This window comes from Hippopotamus amphibius, chromosome 9 (genome assembly GCF_030028045.1).
Source record: "Hippopotamus amphibius kiboko isolate mHipAmp2 chromosome 9, mHipAmp2.hap2, whole genome shotgun sequence".
Lineage (NCBI taxonomy): Eukaryota > Metazoa > Chordata > Mammalia > Artiodactyla > Hippopotamidae > Hippopotamus > Hippopotamus amphibius.
In genome coordinates this window covers 58056275-58073965 of record NC_080194.1, presented here as the reverse complement: position 1 = coordinate 58073965, position 17691 = coordinate 58056275, and the positions used below count along the sequence as shown (strand labels likewise).

Genomic DNA, 17691 nt, shown 5'->3' with positions numbered 1-17691 from the left:
ACTAAACAGGTCACAGTTAACTGAGCACTTCCATACCACATGAAGGATGGAACTGGGTACTCATCACTGAGGTGTTCTCAACTGTGATTGGACAAACAAGATACACCCCAGTGTTACACACCCCCACTGCTATACATCATGCTTTTAGCCAGCCTCACCTGGCTAACTCCATGCAGCATAAGGCCCCTTTTAAAGCCAATCCTTAATTTTTTTCCTATATAAGCTCTTTGCCCAACTCAACTGTACTCTTCACTTGATGTTTTCATTCCTTGAGGATTTCATTAGCAGTGACTGCATTACACTGGTATAGAGAGTTCAGCTTAAGATACATTATTTCATTAAGATTTGCAGTTTTTGACAGTTTGTCAGGGGTGAAGCATACCCAGAAATATGATGATTGTAAAAGGCTTTGTTGTATTCCTAATCTAACTTTTCTTTCTTTCTTTCTCTTTTTAGTCTCCCCCAGATATATCTTTCCCAGCTTCTTTGGCCGCACAGCATTTCTTTCTGGAGGAGGAGAAGCGAGCAAAAGAACTTGAAAAACTTCTAAATACACATATTGATGAACTGCAAAGACACACAGAATTTACTCTTAATAAATATACCAAGCTAAAACAAAATAGACACATATGAGCTTTTAAACTTTTTTATTTGCTTCCCCCACCCCAAGAAAAAAGCTCTGGCAAAATATTTACAAAACTGATTAATGAACCTGAGAAATTCTGTTCTGTTTGCTTGAGTAAATCATTTCTGTAAGGCAGCTAGAAAATGTAAGTATTTTGTTCAATAAAGCTGTTTGTATTTCTGCATTAACATAATAAATTGTTCAGCTCCAGAGTTACTGTAAAATAAACATGACTACTCCAAAAGATTTTTCTCTCCAATCTAAGGAATAGTTTGGAATTAAATATGCAGTTTTTTCCTACTTGAATCATGTATACTGAAACCCATTTCCTCTGTAACAACACATGATGAGGCAAAGGGACACACTATATTCTAAATACAAATGGATCAAGTGCAGCTCCGTTGTACTAGGTTTGAAAACTCAAGAATTTTTTTAAAATGAAAAATATTAAGTATTTTAAGCTATGTAAACATCCTAAAATTTCTTTTAGAAAAAAAAGATACAGCTTACTTTTTCTGCATTCATCTTTGTAATGTCTCGTTTTAACACAAAAGATCTGAAACTTGCTGTTTCCACACTCAAAACATATGTGCCAAAGATTAATGTTTTCCTGAGAGTACTAATTACTTCATGGACATGAGGTAAAGAAAATATAAAGCATTGATGTTGTTATGTTCTCCTTTGTAATACCTCAGTTTTAAATACAATAAAGGAATGAGAAATTCTTTGGACTTGTAACATAAATGCCACATCTGTGTAGAATAGGAAGAGCATGGTAGTGAAAAAATGACTCAAGTTACAAATATACAAGCATGGTAATCCATTTTTCGTTCTTCAAAAATGACATTTATATAAAGATTACCAAAAAAACCCTATTTTGTTAGTCCAGGTAAGTCCTACAGCTTCTATGCTTTTCTTTTTCTCTTTGAAGAAACTAAATCTCCACATACAGAAAGATAAGTCACGATGTCCTTAGACGAGTGTCATTGCCACGGGAGATGCAGAGCCCTGTGCACTTCAGGTGACGCAACCACGTGGGTTTGCAGAGCTCTTGATATTTGCAAAAAGCCTTCACAGAGCATTATTCATTTCAGGCCAAAACAAGCCTATGAAGTCAGCAAGGCTAGCATCCTTGTTCCTGGGAATCACGCTATTAAAAACTTACTAGAATCACTGTGAGCAAGAGAGTCAGAGATGCCAGCTTCTGATTCCCAGCTGCGGCTCTCACCACTCCCCAGCATTACCTCTTGTAGGCAAGCAGGTGGTGAGCAGCGCTGAACCCACAGAAGCCATGTTTCATGACAAGACGTCAGAGGGTGCAAAGTTCCATTCGAGGAAAATAACCCAAGTTACCCTACCTTTATTTCACTTAGTAATTTCTAGCCTGGACACAAAGAAAAGAAAATATTTTTCAGTGTTATCTTTAGAAGATGGGAAGAAAAATTACGTTTGGGAAAAGGACAGCTCATAAATTCTAAAACCTTTATATCCCTAATGCAGATGCAAACGATGCAAAAATTTAAAGGTACATGTCTTTAAAATACGCTGCGTCTGAATGCCACTTCATTCTCTTCAGGGTTAAGACACAGCTGGAAATTGCATGCTGAAACAGAGATCCAGACTACAGTGATCTTAAAACTTAACGGAGTCAAGAGATCAGGAACCTGGAATATGTGCAGGACTCGCAGTGCATGTGCCCCCCTGGATTATTATGTCAAGTCCACATGCAAATTTCTTTTAAATCACTTGTTCAGCACTGCTCTTCATACCCGCTTTCTTAAAACAGTGGTTTTCAATAGTTTTTGCTTAACAGCAGGATTCAGCATTCAAAGGACTCATATGCCGAAGCCCAACATATACACAGTCAAGATAAAAAGCAAGCAGCTCTGGTTGAACGTTGAAAGGAGGAGTGAGGCCTACCTGCTGCTCCTCGCTCCCCTCCCCTCCCCTCTCTCTTCCCTCCCCACCTTCCCTTCCCTCTCCCTCCCCCTCCTCTTCCCCTCCCCCTTCCCTCCCTCCCCTCCCCCTCACCTTCCCCTTCCTCTCCTCTCCCCCCCACCCCCACCCCAGTCCACAGACCCAGGGATTCTGGAGCAGTTGCCTCAGGTGTTGCTGTGGGAGGGAGCGAAGGAGAGGCAGAGGCTCTGTTATTACCTCAGCACAGAATACAGTTTCCTACAGAAACCCTGCCATGAAGCGTGGTTATAACCTCCTTCATACTTCAAAAGTCAGTTTAGCCCATGATTGGGCTAAAACACGATGGAAGGAGCAGAAGGAGGGCCACAGGAGAAAGACCAATCAAGCCACCTAACGCTGGGCGTCAACTCAAAGAGGAGGTGGGACATGAGTTAACTTTTGCCTCATGATGGCCTAAATACATACTTTTACTTCTCAATTATCCAGGTGCAAACTGGCTTGAGAATCAAGCAAATTTGAGGGCAGGAGGCTGCTAGAAAAACACCGAGAACCCCCAAGCTTCAGTTAAGGTGATCGACAACCCTGGACTGTCTGTCAACAGCGCCGTGGCTAAGAGGAGCGCGTGTCCCCGGGACCCGGCTCCTGAGACGGCACCCTCCCGTCGGGAGAGCAATCAGCTAGCCAGCTTGGGTTGCCTACACAGAGGCCTGCCCTGTTCTGGGTTTGTCTAGATCCCTGCTGTGCCTCAGCCGTGGTTAACCCGACCCAAGCAATCGGTAAGGTAATCGGGTTTTAACAGTGCTGTGGGGTTATCCCCTCCCCATCCTGTTATCTCAGTTAATGTACATTTCCTCTTTATACATGTGCCTCCAGTCTCTTAAACTGGCCTGAAAGCTCCTAGAAAGGAGGAGTATTAGGCTTCTTTGCCTCCCTTGTGCACCCAGCACAGGTCCTGGTCATGACAGGTATTTGATAAGTAGTGATTAATGGGTGGATTGAATCCAGACATGGTGAATGCCTTTAGCAAAAGCAAGAAGGAGAGGAAGTTTGAGGCAGTTTAGATACAAGACAAACTACTAGCCGTAACAAGTTTCAGCTGCAGAAAAGGGCACAAAACTATGAATTTGTCTGAATGCTGGTGGGTGTCGGGGGAGATTTTCACTCATACATGATCTCATGTAGGACCATCTGAGCATCAATGCACTCTTTTTATATGTTTTAACTAATGTCTAATAGGAATCTAATAACAGTAGCCATGGTGCTTAATAGTTAGAGCCAATGAAACCATTAGAATCCCGGTAATTCAGTATAGTTAGTGTGAGAGGGATGTGGGCCCAAGGACTTATGCCCAACTAGCAACTGAAACTCTGTCTTACCCTCCCAACCCTGTAGCCTAGAGCGTCACCAAGCGCTAAACCCTAAGAGATAAAACACTCCAACTGCTGAAAGTCTCTTTCCTCTTACAGAGAGGATGCACTCTCTGTGTCCAGGGATGTTAATGAAAGGATGATGGGCCTATGAGTCCTGGCTGAGGGAAAGGCCTGGGGAAAAGTTTTCATGACTTTCAGGGACTCCCAAGGAAGGTGTGAGGCAAAAACATTGGCACGAGTCACAGAAGCCAACTGGGCAGTGTTCAGAGGCTACCTGCCAACACGTCACCATGCTCCTGCATGGGTCAAGAGGGGTCACCATAGCTCATACAGTTCAATACCAAACAAACAACCCAATCAAAAAATGAGCAGAAGAACTAAATAGACATTTCTCCAAAGAAGACATACTCATGGCCAACAGGCACATGAAAAGATGTCACACCAGTCAGAGTGGCCATCATTAAAAAGTCTACGAATAATAAATGCTGGAGAGGGTGTGGAGAAAAGGGAACCCTCCTACACTGTTAGTGGGAATCTAAAATGTTGCAGATGCTATGGAGAACAGTATGGAGGTTTCTTAAAAAAACTAGAGTTACCATATGATGCAGCAATCCCACTCCTGGGCTTATATGAAGAAAAGACAAAAACTCTAGTTCAAAAACATACATGCACCCCAGTGTTCACAGCAGCACTATATAATAGTCAAGATCTAGAAGCAACCTAAATGTTCATCGACAGATGAATGGATAAAGAAGATGTTTTATATATATACATACACACACACACATATATATATACATACATACACGCAATGGAATATTAGCCATAAAAAGAATGAAATAATGCCATTTGCAGCAACATGGTTGGATCTTGAGACTATCATACTAAGTGAAGTAAGTCAGAGGAAGACAAATATCATAAAAATGATGCAAATGAACTTATTTACAAAATAGAAAGATTCACAGACATGGGAAACAAAATTATGGTTACCAAAGGGGAAGGCGGGGGAGGGATAAATTAGGAGTTTGGGATTAACAGATCCACACTACTATATATAAAATAAACAACCAGGACCTATTGTATAGCACAGGGAATGTTCACTATCTTGTAATAATCTATAATAGAAAAGAATCTGAAACACACACACACACCATATGTATAACTGAATCACTATGCTGTACACCTGAAACCTTGTAGATCAACTATACTTCATTAAAAAAAAGAATCTGACACCTCTAAAAAGATGGGTCACAGTTTTGTGACAAGGAGAGACATGAGTCAGAGTCAGCCAGGTAATTACTGTTATGGTGACCAACAATCTCATTGCACAGCAGAACTGCCACGTAATCTAGAACAGCAAGGCTTCAAACAGCAAAGGCTTCAGGAGGGGCAAGCATAGAACACAGGAGATGCTCAGAGCCACCTAGCCAGCCCTGTGACAAGACTAGAAAGTCTTAGGTCTTAAAGGTTCCCAATACATTAGGACAGGTTAGATCTGTTGGAGGCAAGGGATCCTCCATGCCTGGACCCCAGGACCTTAACAAAGCTTCCATTTCCTTTCCTGTAGAACAGGCACAATACTACTACCTATGGACATTTACATACAAACCTGTGTGTGGACAAGTTTTTGTTTCTATAGAGTAGATTTCTATGAGCAGAATTTCTGAGTCACATGGTAAATTTATGCCTAACTTTTAAAAGAAACTGTCAAACTTTTCCTTAATAGCTACAGCATTTTACATCCCTACCAGCAAGACCTAAGGGTTCCAGGTTCTCCATATCCTCTCCCATACTTGGTGCTGTCTTTTTGATGATAGTTATTTCAGTGTGTGTGAGTGGTACTTCTTGCTAGCTTTAATGTGCATTTCCCTTATAACTAATCACGTGAGCATCTTTTGTGTGCTTCTTCAGCATTCATATATCTTTTCTGGTGAAATGTCTATTCAAAATTTTTGTCTGTTTTATAATTATTCCTCCTCTTATTGAGTTATAAGAATTCTTTATATATATTAGATACAAGTCCTTTATCAGATATATGATTTCTGTATACTTTCTCCCAGTCTGTGGCTTCTCTTTTCATTTGCTTAATCATGACTTTTGAAGTATCAGTTTTTAATTTTGATGTAGTAGAATTCATCAATCTATTCTTTTATGGATTGTGCTTTTGGCATCATAGCTAAGTAATACTTGCCCAATTCAACATCAAAAATTCTTTCTCCCACATTTTCTTCTAAAAGTTTTATAGTTTCAGGTTTTACATCAGGTTTATGATCCATTTTGAGTTAACGTTTTTGTATAGAGTAAGGGTCTAGATTCATCTTTTTACATATGGATGGATATCCCATTGTCCCAGCACCATTTGTTGAAAAGACTATTCTTTACCCCATTGAATTGTCTTGGTAATTTTTGTCGAAAAATCAGCTGACCATAAATATAAGGCTTTATTTCTAGACTCTTAATTCTTTTCCATTATTTATATGTTTATCCTTATGCCAGTACCACAGAGTCTTAATAATTGTAGCTTTGTAGTAAGTTTCGATATTAGGAAGTGTAAATCATTGATGGATATTGAATCGCAGTTTGTGGAGAATCACCATCTTAATAATTGAGTCTTCCAATCAGTGAACATAAAATATCTCTCCATTTACTTGCATCTTCCTTAATTTCTCTTAGAAATGTTGTATGGTTTTCAATGTGTAAGTCTTGAGTTAATTTGTTAAATTTATTCCTGTTTTATTCTATTTGATACTATCGTGAATGAAATTGTTTTAATTTTATCATATTATTCATTGCTATTATATAGAAATACAATTGATTTCTGTACATTGGTCTTGTCATCTGTGACCTTGCTGAGCTCATTCATTCTAGGAGTGTGTGTTTCTTAAAATTTTCTACATAAGGATCATGTTATCTTTAAATAAAGACAGCTTTTACTTCTTCCTTTTCATTCTGGATGCATTTTCTTTCATTTTCTTACCTGATTGCGCTAGCTAAAAACTCCAGTACAATGTCAACTTGAAGTAGTGAAAGCAATCATGTTTGCCTTGTTCCCGATCTTATGGAAAATGTTTCAGTCTTTCACCATTAAGCATGATGTTAGCTGTAGGGTTTTTTGTATATGCTTTTTATCAAGTTAGGGAAGTTCCCATCTATTCCTAATTCGTTGAAAGCTTTTATGATTGGGTGTTAAGATTTTGTCAGCTGCTTTCTTTTTGTATCTATTGAGGTGATCATGTGGTTTTTGCTCTTTATTAATAAATTATATAAACTTATTTTTGGAATGAACCAATCTTGCATTCTTGGGATAAATCCTACTTGATCATAATGTATAACCATTTTTATACATTGCTGGAGTTATTTCGCTAACATTTTGTTGAGGATTTTTGTGTCTATATTCATAAGCAGTAATGGTTTGTAGTTTTCTTGTATTTACCTGGCTTTGGTATCAGGGCAATTTTTACACCACAGAACAAACTGGAAAGTTTCCCTTACTCCTCTATCTTCTGGAAGAGTTTGTAAAGGACTAGCATTATTTCTTCAAATATCTCATGGCGTTCGCTAGTGAAGCTATCTGGGCCTGGGCTTTTCTTTGTGGGAACATGTTAATTATTAATTCAGTGTTTTTCCTTCTTATATATCTATTCAAGTGTTCTATTTCTTCTCAAGTCAATTCTGATGATTGTTGACTTTTATATTCAATGTAATCTTTATAATAATTCCTCAAAATAAGAATTAGGCCCATTTTATTTTGAGACTTAAAAGATCGAGTGATTTATCTCAAGGTCAGATATCTGGAAAATGACCAGTCAGTGGGACTGCAATATCCATGCTGCTTCTACCAGGCCACGCTGCCTCTAAACAGACACAGGGCTTTTTAAGCTGACCCCCACCCACCAGGGTCACCACTAAAAACAACCCTTTTTTGTATCCTAGTCCATCTGAGTTTGGGGTTTTCTAAATCAAAGACTTGTGACTACCTGCAGTAAGGGTTGCTGGCAGCAGAGACGCTGCCCACAGACCAGGGTTTTCCTTTCTTCAAAGGCCGGTGGAGAATCACTGCCCTAGGACTCCCACCCAGCATGATACTCACAGGTAAACCCAACCACAGAGGCCGCACTTACCAATTTAAACTGACACACCTTCCTCCCCTGCTGCCAAGGAGGGGAAGAACAAAATATGCCCAAGGACGTAAGTGGTTACACTGAACCACACTTGTTTTGACAATGACAGTTGACAACTGATAATCAAGAGAAGCCTGAGGTATGACTTCTTCGATTCTGTTTACTCACACAGAAATGATATAGTTGCTTCCCTAACAGGAAGAACCATCAGCGATACAATTCATTTGGCTCTGTGTGCTTCACATAAAATAAAGAACTAGGCTTCTCACTTATTTGATCAATATGTCTTTTATCAGGTACGGTGAACTGCCTGAAAGATTATTATGTAAGATGAGGTCAAAGGACCCATACTAACTAGATGCTATGTTGTACTTGAGGTGCACACAACAGATCTCTATTGGCAAATTTTATACATTAAAGCGACAAAATAGAAAAGAACTGAGCTAACATTCTTCCCATTTTGGTATGATTTCTTTGGCTTTTATTTGTTTCTGAAATCAAGAATAGCTTTGAAATTCCTCATTTTTATCAGCTTGAGGAAAATCTTCCAGAAGTCATTGCTGTTCAAACCATCAAGTCCGTTCAAACCATTTCCAATCCCGAACATATCTCTTGACTGAGATAAAGTATTTGATGAGTCATTCTCAAATGACTTTGATGGATAAAATTATGAGAAACCAAACTAAAACAGCTCTTTGGCTTCATTTGCTACATAAACCAGAATTTTGCACCCAAAGAATTTTGGGAGGATAAATATATACATATACATGTGTGTGTGTGTGTATATATATACATATATATGTGCATGTATGTATATATGTACATATACATTTATGTATACGTAAGCAACACATACACATACATACACACACATGAAGCTCTGAAAATAATCATCAATAAAATAATAATAAAGACAGAAAGAGGGAGGAAACTTTTGAAGGTGATGGGTATGTTAATGGCATAGATGGTTTCACAGATGTGTACTTATCTCCAAATTCATCAAGTTGTATACATGAAATATATACAGCTTTTTGTATGTCAATCATATCTCAATACAGTGGTTTACGAAAACAAACATGAGTCAGAACAGTCTCAGACCTTAGAAAACTTAGTTTAGCCACTATTTGAATATTAAAGATATGAGTACTTAAAGAAATCAAGGATTTAATGGCCAAAGATAATAGCTTCGTTTTGGAGAAAACGCACTTACTTCATTGAAGACACTCTGCTAGATGTATAAGGCACTCCAAATTTTGGGTCTGCTATTTAAGCCACCCAGTTTGTAGTACTTTGATACAGGAACCCAGGCAAACTAATCCACTTATGTATCCCAGACTTGGAGCTGATAAAGCTGACAACTTTGAAAGGGCAATGGGCCCAAACAGAAAAGCCCCAGAAGAGCCTGCCCTCTCTAGACAAAAGACAAGGAAAGGGGCAGCGGAGCAAGACAGAAAACTTTTAGAGGACAACCACTCTGATTCAGTCAAGCACCACAGAACAAACAGGAGCCCCTCCCCCACCACACCAGTGAAGGTGGACAGAGCACCTAGATTTCCACCCTCATCCCAAATCCCCCACCAAAGTGGTGTCAGAGACGACTTAATAGGGCAGCAGAACAGCAGCAGTTTCATGCCTGCCAGCAGATGAGGAGGCATCCCCTCAGCAGTACCAGTGGAGACTATGTGAGGCACTCCCAGGAGGCAGTAACAAGGCATCCCTACCCTTCCCCACTAGGGGGCATCAGTGAGGCTTAGTGGAGAGTCAGGATACTAACCAGGACTTGGTGTAATGAGGCCACCCTCCAAGCCCCACAGTGAGACTAGAGTCCATGCAGAAGGCAGGAATGAGGCACCGCTGCCCCTCTCAGCCAGGGTGGTATCAGCAACAGGCTACAGTAAGTCCCCTACATACGAACGAGTTCCGTTCCAAGAACGTGTTCGTAAGTTCAATTTGTTCGTTAAGTCCAACAATGTTAGCCTAGGTACCCCACTAACACAATTGGCTGTATAGTACTGTACCGTAATAGGTTTATAATACTTTTCACACAAATAATACATAAAACATAAATACACAAAATGAAAACATTTTTAATCTTACAGTATAGTACCTTGAAAAGTATGCCAGACATGTGACTAAATTACGTGATTGAACATGTGAACCCACGTTCCCATCTTTGAAAGTTCGCAACTTGAAGGTTCATATGTAGGGGACTTATTGTACCGGGGAGCCAGAACTCTCACCCACCCAGCAGTAATGAGGAGCCCCCCTTCCCAGGTGTCAACAGAAGCTGAGTCAAGAACCGGGGCTTCCACGACCGTCAGACAGGAATGATGCTTCACCCCATCTGTGCTCTAACAGGTCAGAATAGCCCTGCTAAAACACGAAATGTAAATAAGACCCAGCATCTCATTATATAATGCCCAAAATATCCAGATTTCCACCAAAACTCACTTGTCATACCAAGAACCAGGAAGATCTCAACTTGAATGAGAAAAGACAATCAATGGAGGACAACACCAAGATGACACAGATGTTAGAATGAGGTGACAAAGATTTCGATCAGCCATCATAAAATGATTCAGCAAGCAATCAGAAACATGACAGGACAAAATTAAAACATGGAAAGTTTCAGCAAAGAAATAGAAGATGTAACGTAAAGCCAAATGGAAATCTTACAACTGAAAAATACAATACCAAATAAAAACTCAGTGGAGGGGCTCAAGCACAAAGGAGGAGACGGAAGAAACAGTCAGTGCACAACAGAAATTACCCAGCCTGAACAACAGAGAAAACACAATGAAAATTAAAATCAACAGACTCTCAGGAACATGTGAAACTGTCAAGGGACCTAACAATTGTGTCATTGGAGTCTTAGAAGGAGAGGAGAGAAAGGGCAGTGCTGAAAAACTACTCAAAGAAATCATGCCTGAAAACTTCCCAAGAGGCTGAGCAAACCTCAAACAGAATAGTCCAAGGAAATCCCCATTGTAACATACAGATATTCTCTGCCTTTCTTTTCTTTTTTCTTTTTTTTTAAATCTATTTATTTACTTATTTATTGGCTGTGTTAGGTCTTTGTTGCTGCATGTGGGCTTTCTGTATTTGCAGAGAACGGGGGCTACTCTTCGTTGCGGTGTGTGGGCTTCTCATTGTGGTGGCTTCTCTTGCTGCAGATCACGGGCTCTAGGCGTGCAGCCTTCAGTAGTTGTGGAGCATGGGCTCATTCGTTGTGGCTCATCGGCTCTAGAGCACAGGCTCAGTAGTTGTGGCACACAGGCTTAGTTGCTCTGTGGCATGTGGAATCTTCCTGGACCAGGAATTGAACCTGTGTTCCCTGCATTGGCAGGTGCATTCTTAACCACTGTGCTACCAGGGAAGCCCTTCCCTGCTTTTCTAAAGTTTGCTTTAAACCACTTCACTTCTATGAAAGACCTACATTAGTACCTGTTTTCACTAACAAAGAAATCTGAAGAAAATTTTTGCTTTTATGAAAGAAAGAATTGCTTCTTTGCTTTATACTATTCTGGCTTACAAAAGGTTTCATAGGAACACTACTTTCAGATAATGAGGAAGCCTATACTACATTCAAACTTCTGAAAACTGAAAACAAAACAAAACAATCTTGGAAGCTGCAAGAGAGACACAACACCTTACCTATAAAAAGAAAACTATTTTAATTAAAGCAAATTTCTAATCAGAAATCACGGAGACCAAAAGTAAACGACACAATATTTTCGAGGGCTGATAGAAAAGGACTGTTGACCCAGAATCTTATACACAGTGAAAAAGTCCTTCAGGAATGCAGATGAAGTCAAGACATTCTTGGCTGAAGGAAAACTAAGAGAATTTGTCACGCTTTATGCAATAATTACCTTTCTTGGTAATTAAAAAGTTATAAAATTATACAAAAGTGGAGCATGGACTTAAATGTAAAACTATAAAATTTTTAGAACAAAAACATAGGAGAAAAGCTAGGCAAAACCTATAGCTAGGCAAAGAGTTCTTAGTTGTAAAGGAAGAGCACATTCCCTACAAGGGAAAACTGATAAATTGGATGTAATCAAAATTTAAAACTTCTGCTCTGCTAAAGGCTCTGTTAACAGAATTAAAAAAGTTACCACAGGGAGAAAATATTTGCAAACCACATATCCAAAAAAGAACCAGCATCTGGAATGTGTACAAATCTCTCAAAACTCAACAGCAAAAAATAAGTTAATAAATAATCCTATTAGAATATGGGTAAAAGATGTGAAGACAGTTCACTGAAGAGAATATACAGGTTGCAAATAAGCACATAAAAAGATGTTCAACATGATCAGTCATTAGGGAAATGCAAATTAAAACCACAATAAGATATCACTACAGATCTATCTATCAGAATAGCTAAAATTTGAAAATAGTGACAAAAAATGTTGGCAAGAACACAGAGAAATTGGATCACATTGCTGGTAGGAATGTAAAGTGGTATCAGGACTCTGGAAAACTGGCAGCTACCATATGACCCAGCAATGCACTCCTTGGCATTTATCCCAGAGAAGTAAAGACTTATGTTCACACACAAAAAGCTGTTACATGAAAGTTCATAGCAGCCTTATTTATAATAGCCCCAAACTAGAAACAACACAGATGTCCTTCAACAGGTGAAGAGTTTAAAAGAACAGGGGGTGGTGTGTGCAGGGTACATCCATATCATGAAACAACCACTCAGAATTTAAAAAGAAAAGCAATTTATGTAAAATTGAGTGGACTCTCCAGAGAATTATGCTGAGCAAAAGAAAATTCAGTCCTAAATGGCTACATTTTGTTATATAAAAAATATAACAAATATATGTGACAAAATCATAGAAATGGAGACCAGGTTAGTAGTTACCATGGGACAACAGAGGGAATGGGAGCAAGAGAGAGGTGGGTGTAGCTATAAAAGGGGAAAAGAGCATCTTCGTGGTCTCTGCTCTGTATCTGGATTGTGCCAATGTCCATATCCTGCTTGAAGTAGGTCATTGTACTACAGGTTTGAAGAAGTTAATATTGGGGAGAACTAGGTCGAGGGCACACAGGATCGCTCTGTGTTACTTCTTACAACTGCATTTGAATCTACAGTTATCTCAAAAGGCTTAATTTTTAAAAAGTAACTGTTCTTAGCTCTCCATCTGTTCAAAAACAGGTGGTACGCTGAATTTGGCCCACAGGCTGTAGTAGTTTATAGAGCTAAAAGCAAACAACAAGAAACACTACATGTTCATTCAATGGCATCTTAGATCCTAAAACTTTAGAGAGATCGAGACACAATCAGAGGCCTTAAAATGTGTTTTCAGTCATTAGTTCCTATAACTACTACAGCGGTTTTCTAGGTGGCAAGTGTCCATTCCCAAAGCTAACTTGAAGAAAAGAGTAACTGGTCTGTAACCCCTTCTGGACTTGGAATCTTCAAAATCATCTCTTTTATTGTTGCTCTCTTATCAGCATTGTGAGCTCATCTTCTCCAGTTATATGCTTATCCCTATTTTCCTACATCCTGGATTTTCAGTGCATCCAGCATGACACTAGTGGACACTAGTGTTTGTTTTATTCAACTCTGTTGTGGGCCGTGTAAGTATGAATGCTCTTTGAACAGGACTTCTGTTTGAATTGCATACACTGGTGTTAACTTTCTCAGTCTCTCCATTAACAATCTCAGTTTTATCTAGTGTGCGGCATAAAAAACATCTAACACCATATTTACAGTATCTATATTCACATTCATATTAGGAAATCTTTGATCCAATAAAACAATCATTACTCAGTCATTCAGTGTGGTCTCTCTTTCCTTTGCATTGCTTTGTAATTATTTTGGCCTCTTAAAACTTGTATGGTGATCCTTAGCTGTCTGATTGTATTTAAGGGTGGGGCACTAAAAAGCTCTGTGCCCATGGGTGAGGCTTGGGGGAGCTTACTGACCCAGGGCTCTACTGAAGGCTAATCCCAAAGAGATCACTTCGCTGGGGGAGCCCACAACATCAGTGTCCTTAGGTCTTTTCTCCTGGGTCTATTAAATTACCTGGAGAAGATACTTTACTTTTCTGTCTGAAGGTTTTGATCCTCTTTGATGCATTCTGGGGGCTAGATGTGGAAAAAAAGACTGCTTACTTTCTCTTCATCTGGGAATTTAGTTCTTTTTCCTTCGGTGTTTTTTTAATCATCGGGGAGAGCATATGTTTGACTTGCCATCATTAACCAGAGGTCTTTATTTAAATAATCACAATCGGAGCCAACACATGAGGAATTAAAGTGGTTGTAAGGGTTTCACATGACATCTGGGTTTGTCATCATTCTTGTCCCCCAGTCCCATGGTTACTTCAAGTACATGGACTCAAATTCTCTCTCTGGATGTAGCTTAGTTCTTATTAATACTGGACGTGGTTAGGCTAGATGATAGTAGATCAAATCCCAAGGCTAACTTGAAAGAGGAAGTATTTGGATGTGGAATCTTCTTCAAAATCCTTTTTCTCCTGCTTTTTGTTTTGTTTTGTTTTGTTTTGTTTATACCAGCCTTTGGGGCCCATCTTCTCCAGCTGTAGGCTCTCCTAATCCTAGATAATCAGAATCTATCAGGACATTACAGGAAGAGGTAGGAGATTAAACCAGTAACTTCTATAGATAGACCTTTCAGCCCTAAGGTTCTAAAATTCAAATAGTTTTTTGTGGGGTGGTCTGGAAATCTGACCATGAAATATACACCTTTATTGCTATGTGGAAGTGCGCTCTGAGTTCCATGTACAAATTTACACATCAGCAACAGGCTAAATGCCAGCCCGGGGAGGCATTCCCTTGCGGGAGAGCTGCAGACGCACAGTGACGGGCAAGAGCAGCTAAGCAGAATTACAGGGAGCTGTTCAGAAACGGGCCGACCTCAGCCGTGGGCCTATCAGGATGATATGCCATCCTGCCTGGGGCCACACCACCTGCTGAAATAAAAAGGAAAGTTAGAATATGACCTAACGCAAGTGGTACATTTCCTCAAGGTCATGGTTCACCTTGGATGTTTGCATGAGAGGATCAGGAACTGGGAAGAACCATTTTTGTTATCTGTTCTGCTTGACATTTTGCAGAGTTGACAGAGTATCTGGTATGCATTTATCTATACAAAGCAAGGATTCAGAGCATGTTATTTTTTTTTAAGTTTTGCCAATTTAACAGGTATAATGGTATTCTTTCATTATTTGAACAGAAATGCCTTTGTTTATAAAGTTGTGCTTTTTTTCCCCCATGAGCTTATTGACCATTTGTATTTTTCTTTTGCGCATTGTGTTCTTTTACTTATTCAAAAATATTTGTTGGTCACCTCTGTTAAAATATTTATTTCACCTCTGGGGAAATAGGGTTAACAAGACAGACAAGTTCCCTTCTCATCTCACAGAGCTCATCATTTAGAGGAAGCAGACAAACATCAATAAGTAACATAATTTGTGTAAATGTTTTTGGAACTCAAAAAGACAAAAAAAAAGAAGAGGCCCAAAAATCCTCTGTTTTTAGGGACAGAATTTGACATACACGTAAGTCAGATCTATTTTATTATGTTGTTTGGGTCTTCTAAACCCTTGTCTTTTATTTACTTGCTTTGTCATGACTAAAAATGGTGGACTAAAGTCTCCATTTATTAATATGTTTCTATCACCCTTTGTAGTTCCTGTAATTTTTGTTGAAAAAAATGTGATTTTATACATATCCATAATTTTTAGATCTTCATTATGAATTATATACTTTATCATCATGTGTCCTTTCTCTCTCTTGTTTTTTGTTCCCATCCAACTTTAACAGTGAGGTTGTGAACACTGCTTCCTTTTTGTTTCCCTGACAGTGTCATTTTTTCGTGTTTATACATATAAGTATTTAAAGCTGTGAATGTTCCTCTCAGCACTTCTTTAGTGGTATTGCTATTTTCCACGTATATCACTGATATACATTTTGATCATCCTTCTACTTTCAACTGCTTGGAATCACTTCAAGGTGTACCTTTTTTTATATAGTGTATACTTGGGTTTTCCTTATAATCCAATTTGAGTCTTTTTCTTTAAGTATATCTGGACCATTTACATTTACAAACATGACAGCTGTCTGGTTTTGTTTTTGTCATCATATTTTATGTTACACGTTCTATTTCCATTCATGCTTTAAAATAACTTCCAATACATGACTTGTTTCTTGTGCTCATGTATGTGTTCTGATTATTCAAAAAATTTTCAGTCTTACTTTTCAGTGATTACTTATGAATCCTTTATTTCTTTAGCTTTTGTCTACTGATACCATGTATAAAAAGTGACAAAACAATAATGTTTTCACTCCCTCATACTCTCCCGTTCACTAAATTAGCTGATTATCTCTATTCTTTCAGTACTTACCTTTATACTCTAAAATATATTACGAACTTTTTTTACTCGTAATAATAAAAGAGTAAGAAATCAGAACACTTATGCCACCTCTTCCTTCTCCTCTTACTTCCAACTTCTGTTACAGCATTTTTGGAATCATAATTTCCACCGTGGATCCTGTCTTCATCCTATAGTAAGTTCCTTCGCTGTGATTTTTTCATTTATCTCTTGATTGTTTGGAGTTTATCCTCTTGGAGGGTCCTAACAAAATGCTCATCAGAAATACATTCCTTAATTTCCTCGTGTTCATAAACGTTGATGTATTACATTCAAAATAAGTGGCAATTTGATACATTCCCTCACTAGAGTGTATACTACACAGATAGGAAGGTGTGTCTGTTTTGCTCGCTGATGTATCTCCAATGTCAAGAACAGTATCTGGCACATAGCTGCACTAGAAATATTTGTAAAATGAACAATATACAAAGGAAAAATACAGAAAGGGCCTTGGGTTGGGCTTTTTCCTTCTGAAAATTTTGTCAGCATGGCTTTTTTTTTTTTTTTTCGATCTTTATTGGAGTATAACAGCTTTACACTATTGTGCCAGTTTCCGCTGCACAAAGCAAATCAGCTGTATTTATACATATATCCCCACATGCCCTCCCTCTTGAGCATCCCCCCCACCCTCCCTATCCCACCCCTCTAGGTCATCAACTATCATCGAGTTGATCTCCCTGTGTTAGGCAGTTGCTTCCCACTAGCTACCTATTTCACATTTGGTAGTAAATATATGTCAATACCACTCAGTCACTTTGTTCCAGCTTCTCCTTCCCCACCTCCCCATGTCATCCAGTCTGTTCTCCACCTCTGCGACTTTATTCTTCCTCTGCCACTGAGTTCATCAATACCATTTTTTTTAGATTTCATATATATGTGTTAGCATACGGTATTTGTTCTCTTTCTGACTTACTTCACTCTGTATGACAGACTCAAGGTCCATCCACCTCACTACGAATAACTGAACTTCATTCCTTTTTACAGCTAATATTCCATTGTATATATGTGCCACATCTTCTTCATCCATTCATCTGTCAGTGGACATTTAGATTGCTTCCATGTCCTGGCTATTGTAAATAATGCTGCAATGGACATTGTGGTACATGTATCTTTTTGAATTACAGCTTTCTCCAGGTATATGCCCAGTAGTGGGATTGCTGGGTCATATGGTAGTTCCATTTTTAGTTTTTTTAAGGACCCTCCATACTGTTTTCCATCGTGGCTGTACCAATTTACATTTCCACCAACAGTGC

At 38.9% G+C, this 17691-nt stretch overlaps 1 protein-coding gene and 1 long non-coding RNA gene across 2 annotated transcripts in view; one reads left to right on the top strand and one right to left on the bottom strand.

Annotated features, from left to right (window-relative positions):
- DEUP1 (deuterosome assembly protein 1) overlaps window positions 1-861 on the top strand; it is a 108393-nt gene extending 107532 nt beyond the window's left edge. Inside the window, exon 15 of the mRNA XM_057749307.1 lies at window positions 457-861. Within this exon, the coding sequence (XP_057605290.1) occupies window positions 457-633 (177 nt within the window). The 3' untranslated portion in view covers window positions 634-861. The remainder of the gene's footprint in view (window positions 1-456) is intronic.
- LOC130860723 (uncharacterized) overlaps window positions 1-17691 on the bottom strand; it is a 140671-nt gene that overhangs the window by 42918 nt on the left and 80062 nt on the right. The window lies entirely within an intron of this gene.